This window comes from Enhydra lutris, unplaced genomic scaffold (genome assembly GCF_002288905.1).
Source record: "Enhydra lutris kenyoni isolate GAN:26980312 unplaced genomic scaffold, ASM228890v2 scaffoldscaffold1, whole genome shotgun sequence".
NCBI classification, from domain to species: Eukaryota; Metazoa; Chordata; class Mammalia; order Carnivora; family Mustelidae; genus Enhydra; species Enhydra lutris.
Genome location: NW_019154085.1, coordinates 72226293 through 72234354, shown reverse-complemented (window position 1 = coordinate 72234354; position 8062 = coordinate 72226293). Strand labels below are relative to the sequence as shown.

General features: G+C 49.4%; 1 protein-coding gene across 2 annotated transcripts; it reads right to left on the bottom strand.

Annotated features, from left to right (window-relative positions):
• Positions 1-5230: 5230 nt before the first annotated feature.
• Positions 5231-6499, bottom strand: LOC111143198 (homeobox D8). Of its 2 annotated transcripts, none has more exons than XM_022496747.1 (2): positions 5911-6499; positions 5231-5545 (listed from the first exon to the last, which is right to left on the bottom strand). In XM_022496747.1, the coding sequence occupies exons 1-2, from the start codon at positions 6497-6499 to the stop codon at positions 5250-5252; spliced, it is 885 nt and encodes a 294-aa protein (XP_022352455.1). In that variant the 3' UTR covers positions 5231-5249. The 2 variants fall into 2 exon arrangements, with proteins under 2 accessions (XP_022352455.1, XP_022352464.1); XM_022496756.1 differs by having other exon boundaries at positions 5231-5542.
• Between the last annotated feature and the right edge of the window lie 1563 nt (positions 6500-8062).

The window sequence follows — 8062 nt, the reverse complement described above, 5'->3', positions numbered from 1 at the left end:
GAGGGGGTGAGGCTCCAGGAAGGCAGAATGCGGGGGGAAATTCGCCTGGGAAATCAGAAAAAAGGCCGTGAAGGCGAGCGGCGCCTGCACATGACCAGCCGCAGCCAATGACGACCGCAAATAGGTCATAAAAAGGTCTATTACCAAGTTGTAAATTTTCTTCAAACAAAAAGGAATTTGCTGCAATTCCTTGCGGATTTTGCACATACAGCTCGCAAGCGCCATGTTTTTTCCTCTTTCTCTCCCCGCTATCTTCTGTTCTCTCTCAGTGTGTTCCTCCTCCTTTTCCTTCCTTCCTCTCTTTCTTCCTCTCTGCTCCTCTTGGCTCTCTCTGCGTCTCTTGCCTCCATGGTTCCTGACTCTCACCTTTTCTAGGAAGTATTTCTTTTGCTCTTTTTTTGGTTTGGCTCGAAACCTCTGCTGAATAGAGCGTTGTGTTGGGAAATGAATGCGGTGTACTGCACAGGCGCTCCGGGAGGTGCTCCTGGCAGTCACCCCCCTCCGACTCTCCTTGCGCGGGTCACTTGGCTTCCCCTCCCCTCCCGTCACAGAAAGGCCCGCTCCCGAGCGGCAGTCAGGCACTTTCGGTTTTTGCCCCTCTCATCTCCAGGCAATCCAGACCCAGTCATCTAGCGCAGAAAACCTGGGCTCTGCAGGCCAAGAAAGCCCGCCCTCCCCCTAACACCTCTCCAACACAAACTGGGGTCCCTCCCATTTCTTGGGGTTTCTGGGGGTAGGAGAGTCACCAACCAGCTCAAAGTCTGGAAATGGTTTTAGGTACTTGTCAACTTCTCCAAAATAACATTTGAACTCCCAATGCTTGGCATTTATCTTGGCAGAAATATCCTCCTGGAGAGTGCTGGGTTCAAGGGGAGGCAGTCTTTCTGGATCCCCTATGAAGCCCCTTGCTATGTCTCCCCTAAGTGCAGTTTTTATTTCTATGCAATTTAATTATAGTTTCCCCTTCTTCCATTGCCCCCCAAATGTCTGTCCATCGAAAAGACTGCTTAATGCAACATTGAAGGAGAGAGGGGCTCCATTTGTTCTAGTAAAGAGCGGACCCTCGATTTCAGCCTTGGGGAAAAAAAACAGTCCTTTTTCTTCAAAGGCAGGAGTCACATTCCTTTTGTACTTCTGATAGAAGCTGCTCCAGAGAACACCAGCTGAAAGTAAATGTCCTTGAGGGCCCCAGCATTCTCCTCATCATTAATGCATGGGCATGACCATCCAGGCTTCAGAACCTGCCTGAAGGAGGTAATCCATCCCCCCATCCTTTCAAGGACACCATCTTTGGACTTCTAGTAATGCATTTATAAATACTTGCATTGGATGTCTACGGGTAGCTTTTCTGCTATTAACATCATCATATCCAGTAAGTACCTAAGTGAACAGAGACTTAGAAAACACACAGCACCCTCTAAAGCAGGCCATTTGTATCCCTTGAAAAGGTTTCGATGATCTTGGATGTTTTTTATTAAAGGAATTCTGTTGCCATCTGTCAGCAAAAGTGATATTCTTTCTAGAGACAGTGTGCTCTAACTCTACTGGAGGGAACCACAGTAGTATCCAAGGTCCATTAAAATGTTCTATTCCCCTGTCCACCCCCAGATTCCAGAAGAATCAGCAAACACCAGGGAAGCAGAGGACACAAGCTTGGATGTGAAATAGCAACATCTTATGCATTGAAGAATAATAAAACAATGTTTTTAATTACAAAAGAAAATGTGTAAGAATGTGTGGGGCAAATATTGGGGCCCTTCCAAGCTAGAACACTTTACACTGATCTGTACACATGGAACTGAACAGAGATTGCTCACTTTAAAATTTTTCTAAGAAATTATCTCAATTGCCAATTTTCCTCTAGCCACATAAAAGCGAACTTTATGACCCTCCTTTTCAGCCTGGGGAAGGGGGTCTGGGAAAAGACTTTGCACTTTTGAAAAGGCAGCCATATTTGCACTTTTTCCCCTGTGCAGAGTTGTAATCCAGGCGATGTGCTGGGCTTTGTGGAACCTCACAAAATGGCAGTCTCCGAACTGATTTTTCTCTAGAAACCTTTGAGACCCACACCCTTTTGTGTGTTTCTGGCTCTTGCAAACAGAGAACCTAAATCACTTGGAAGGCTTGGTTCTTTCATTCAGTGTTAACATTGGAGGGTCCTATTTTTCTCTAAACGGTTTACAGACCTCTCTAAGCAGACTCTAAACAATCCAGGGCCAAAAAGCATCGCTCGATTTTCAAAGGATTGTCTGAAGGTTTATGCAAATTTCTGCAGCAAAAATGTTTGCTCGTTTTGCTGCAAGCCTCAGATGTTTACAGATTTGAGCCAACTAGAAGGGTATCTTCTGGGCTCCTCACCTCGAGTCTGTCTGCATGAAACACCATGATGGGGAGTTTCTAGTCACTAAAAGAAGGTGGTGTGTGTGTCACACAAACACACACACACACACACACAGAGAGAGAGAGAGAGAGGTGTAATTCCCCAAGCTCTTTATTTGAAGGCAGATCTATGATTTCCCCAGCTACAAAAAGAAACATATATACCTACATTTATTTATGACCAACACTTTCTGCAATCTGTAATCTATGTGTAAGTACAAATACACCAGATATATACCCAGAATACCAAATTTGTATATGTACAAATACTCTTCAGTGCATCACGTACTACAACAGAATTTTTTTCCGTCAAGAGCTACAATTTTACTATGGGTTGGGGGCGATGGGTCAAGAAGGTACAACACTTCCAGAGCAACACAGAATATAGAGGAAATAAGGACATTGCTACCTCCTCTTCATTTCTTGATTACCACATCCATTCATGCACCAGGTCCCGAGTCTTGCCCCAAATCAGTGACTCTATAACTGCATTTTGGGGAGCATTTTTGAGTGGGAGACAGCAAATTTTGCTAATACAGGAATCACTTAAATGGAAGGCAGCTGGAGTTTAGCAGCAAGAAGCTCTAGCCAGCCTGTGGCCGCCACCACCATTGCCACCTCTACTCTACCAACCCCCACTGCCACCACCCCACAGGCTGTTTCCTAGCCATGCTTTCAGGGGCTTGGCATCTTTGCTCTAGAAGCCAACAGCAGAGTCTCAAGCAGCACACGGAGCAGAACGTTTCCAAATCCAGCATGCACATTTGCAGCTGTCTCCTCTCGTGCAAATGTTTCTTAAGCTGCAGGCCACCCGTGACTTAAAATTGTCTTTCCTGGCTCAGGTCAGCGAATGCCATGGCCACAGCCTCTTCCCTGGATAGAAAGCTAGGAGGTGTTTCACTTCTGGCCCCACCGGTGCCAACATTTCCTAGGTCCTTGATGTGGCAGGCAAATAGCCCACCAATGCCTGAGGGGCTGATTCAGGCCTAAGAGAGATCTTTTTTTTTTTTTTTTTTTTTTTACCTGTGCAATAAAAACCACTCTGGAAATTAAAATGTACCTCTTTAAAAATAAACGCATCTAAAAAATGCGAAGAGCCTGTCAATGTCTACCTTATGAGATGCTTCCCGTTTCTTCGGGAGAAGTATTAGTTTACTTGAATTTTTCCTCTTCTCTACTACCCCTCTTCCCCCTCCTCTTCCCTCATAAAATGGCAGCTGCAGGAGCAGCCTCCAATGGAAAATGGATATCTTGTTAATAACAGATCTCAAACCCCAGCATCAGCACAGGCTCAGCGGAATAATCTGTGGTGTAACCCGGACTCTGGGTCTTCCCCCACTGGGCCCACAACTTGAGTCCTTTGCGAAGTTCAAAGCTTTCACAGTATCTTAGCAAGGTTATTTAGAGCAAGATGCAGCTAGGATCTTGAGCCTAGCCAGCCCTCTCTGGAATGAAAAAGAGACCCCTCCCCTGCATTTATTTATTTATTTTTACAAAGGAATGCTTGTAACCCACTTCTTTCTTTTCCTTTTCTTTCTTTCTTTCTTTCCTTTCCTTTTTTTTCTTTTCTCTCTTTCTTTCTTTCTTTCTTTCTTTCTTTCTTTTTTAAATCAAATAGAAGCTTTAGTGAAACGTTGCCTTCCAGTAGCCCAGATGGTGATTCCTGACTCAGGAAAAGGATTATGTGCGGCGCTCAAAGACACTACCTCTAAAAATGATTCATTTCTTTATTAAGGAGCTAGCTATGTTCTGGAGCGGTTGTTTACACTCAGATTTTTCTGCATTTGCTCTCAGGGCTTGTTTCAATAGGTGAGGCCATCCTGGAGAACAGCAGAGGACGTACCAACCGACATCTGAGGCGCACACAAGTTGGCTCAAAATGGGCGTGCAAAACAGAGCGAAGGAAATACAAATAAATATGGCACCTATTCAAAAAACGGATCACAGCAGCGGCCACAGCATAGAGACCTAGCGATTTCAGGCAATACCAAGCGCAGTTCAAAACGAAAGCAAGTTGAGAAATGAGAGGCATTTCACAAGGTGACTTGCCAGAGTGAAAAGTTAATGAGTGAAAATGTTATAATTGGCTTTTCAAGTATTCATTCACTTTAGATTATTAAATTGCCACAATATGTATAGACTACAGAAAATTATTAAACATCAACTATGACATTTTCCTGAAACTTTTGTCATTGGCCCAACATCTTCCCCAAGTTTAAGGAAGCTGCAGAGCCGGACGACACATTACACTCTTCAGCTAACATGTGCTTTATGAATATTTGGCCCAGAATTTTCCCAGAGATATTACATTTACAAAATACTCAAAGAAACCTTGTAGAAGTAAACAAAAGGCACCCGAACCATTCATTATAAAAGCAGAAAAAGAAAACATAAATAATACGCTTTAATCAAATAACATAAAGTAAATATTCTGCAGGCATAATTTTTTAAAAAAATTAATAGATCTCTTTTAATTTACTCACCATAAAGAAATGATTTTAAGTGTTCAAGTGCACTTGTTTGATTAATAAAGCATTTTATATTCAATTATTTAGTGCTAATCATTAGGAAGTTTACGTTGTTGAGGCAAATCACCAGCTCAGACATTAAAAACTACCATTATAAAAATATAGCAACAAGGTCAGTATCAAATTACCCTTACATAGGACAGCTCAAGGACTGCTTCTATGTGATACTAGAAACTTTAAACACCCAAACCCCTCTCAAAGCGCAGAAACCTCAAGAGCAGTGACATGAAGGTAGCTTGAAATACAGGTAAAGTCTTTTCCAACAAAGAAAATAGATGGTGTCCAACAGCATGTGTTGATCATTAGTTTTAATAGTCTGTGGTAAAATTTTAAAGGTAGAAGTTAATTTGTCAGGCCTTCAGCTCTGTCTTCCTCCAGCTCTTGGGCTTCCTTTTTGGTTTCCCCATCCTTTGCCTCCTGTCGGGAAACTGGGAATTTGTCCTTGTTGTTCTCTTTTTTCCATTTCATTCTCCTGTTCTGGAACCAGATTTTTACCTGTCTCTCCGTGAGGGCTAGGGCGTGGGAAACCTCAATTCTTCTCTTCCTGGTCAGATAAGGGTTAAAAAGGAATTCTTTTTCCAGCTCTAGGGTTTGGAAACGACTGTAGGTTTGTCTTCCTCTTCGTCTACCGGGAGCTGCTGATTTAAAAAAAGAAAGAAAGAAAACAAGCGTTTTAGAAATGTGATGGTGCCTCTGCAGGTTGCTGGAGCTTTCTGGAACGTGTCTAAAGGATGAAATACAAACAAGTCTCTAGCTCTGATATATACAGGATATGCAGGCAAAAGGAACAGAGAGAAGGTCTTCACAATTACTGTCCCCATCATCTTTACGCGGTTTCTACTTTACGAAAAAAAAAAAAAAGTATTACTTTATGAATAAGAGCTACGATAGCTACATAAGAAAAACGAGAGGGCAAGGAAAAGGTAGTTTTAAAGCTAGAACGTGAGATGAAAGCAGATTTCCCCCCACTCTCCCCGCATTGAAAAAAAAAATGCATCCCAACCTTGTGGTCTCATCCAGGGAAACATTTGAGAAGGAGACGAGCTCTGATTTAAGTGGTCTGGGTCCTCGCCAATATTACCACTGGACGATTTACAGTCAGGATATTGTACCAGCTCGGCCTCTTGCTGGGTCGTAAAAATCGGCTGTCTCTGTAAGTTATCGTATCCGTAAAACTTCGCGGGCTCCCCGTGACAGGCAATCCCGCCGCAGGGGGGAGGCGGAGGCGGAGGATGCGGAGGAGGAGGGGGGGCAGCCTGGAAGGCTGCGGCCGGGCTGCCCCCGCCGGGGTGGAAGTAGTCCTGGCCGTGGCCCCGGCCGCCCCCACCACCGCAACCCGGCCCGGCGGGCGGCGGCGACGGATGCGGGTGCGCGTGCGCCTGCGGGGGCGCGTGCGGGAAGCCCGCGGCGCTGTTGCCATAGAGCTGCAGGGCGGCGGCGGCGGCGGCGTGGCGGCTGCCGACCTCGGGCGCGAAGTGACAGTCGTAGTAAGTGGGATTGATGGCCTCGCCCGCCGCGGCCGCCGCCGCCGCCGCCGCCGCGGCCGCCGCCTTGTACTTGGAGTACAGCGGGTTCACGAAGTAAGAGCTCATCGGGGCGGCGGCGGCGATGGTCAGGGGCCGAGGTAGGGCGGTCCTGGGCTGGCGGTGTGCAGCAGGCAGGGAGCGCGCCTTAGCGCGGCCGCACTGCCGCGGGGGCCTCTGGGGCGGCTGCTCGCTCCGCCGGGGCCGCCGGGCTACGTTGCTGCTGCTACCCACCCGCCCGCGCGCGCGTCGCCTCTGAGGCCCGGCCGCCGTGGGCACTTGGCTACTGGACGCTCATGTCCGGCTCCCGCGCCCGCCGCCTCGGCCTCGCGCCGCCTCCCTCGCGGGTCGCGGGGCCTCACCCAGCCCCCGCGCTCACCGCCCGCCCGGGCTCTCCCGGCGCGCGCCGGCTCGGCCGCAATATAATCGCCGACGCCCTGGGTGACCTGCCCCGCTGCCTCCACTGTTTCCTCTCAGGCACCAGGCGGCCCTGAGCGCACCGGGACAAGAAAAAAAGTGCGCCCGGCCCACGGGGACACTCTTTGGCTTCGGTTTACAAACGCCCGCTCTGGAGGGAAGAGAAAAAAACACCCTCTACCCGCCACCACCTCTCACCTCGGCCCCCCCGCGGCCCCCTCCCACCGGTCTCGCCGCCGCCGCCGAGGCTGCCGCCCCGGTGCGCCCCGGCGAGGCATTTTCGCACCACGCCACTGAGTGGAGAAGATGGGGGCGAGATAACCGCGCGGAGGGATCCGCGCGGAGGCGACACCGTTGCTCCCGACGGGACTCCTCACGCTGGCCGGGAGATGCCTCCGCCGGCCTTAAAGGGGGCCCATAAAGCCGCACTGCCAAGGGCTCGCCTTGCCCCCCGGGGCCCAGGGAATGTGGCTCGCGGCTGGCGTGGCGGGGGCGCGAGGGAACCTTACACTTGGGGGGGCGGCAGGAAGGAAGGCCACTCCCAGGAGGCCAGGGCAGCAAATGACTCCCTCCTCTGGCCCCTAGAACAAACCCCCAGAGGTTGGCCGTGGCTTTTGCGCTTCTGGACACGCGGGCGCAGACCGGGGAACACGGGCAAGTGGTGTAGACTGACCCGACCGCGTACATTTGGGTTGGGTCCGGAGTGGTTTGATTAAAAGGCCACAAAGGTGATCCCAAAACCTGGCATTATCAAAGCGAATCTACGGCCTTTTTTTCCAGGCGGGCAGGCCTTGTGGAAATGAGATGTACATTTACCCTTGACGCACTGCACGCCTGGCTGAGGCTCCCAGGTTAATTGATATTTAATGGAAATCATGCCTATGAATATAGTTTCCATCATTTCACCCTTGATAGACGTCAGCACCAGGCGCAGGGGGAACTGAGGAATGTGGGGGCGGCGGGGGCGGGCAGATTAGCATTGCTGAGGGAGTAAATAGAAAAGCGGACAGAAATGTTCTAAGGCGGGAAGGAGAACTCACGCTCGGGTGGGTGGTATTTCCTCGAGCTGGACGCGCGGCTCCCGGGTCTCAGCCCCAGCACGGAGCGGACCAGGGCAGGCGGTGGCCCCGGGCGAAGCGCGGGGGGCCGACGCCTGCGAGTCCCCACTTGGAGCCCCGGGCCGGTGTTAGGATCGCTCCGGTTCCGGGCAGCTGC

Coding starts and splice junctions, on each gene's coding strand:
- LOC111143198 (XM_022496747.1), bottom strand. CDS start 6,499: ATGAGCTCTTACTTCGTGAACCCGCTGTACTCCAAGTACAAGGCGGCG. Junction 5,546..5,910: donor TCCCTGGATGAGACCACAAG/GTTGGGATGCAT, acceptor TTTTTAAATCAG/CAGCTCCCGGTAGACGAAGA.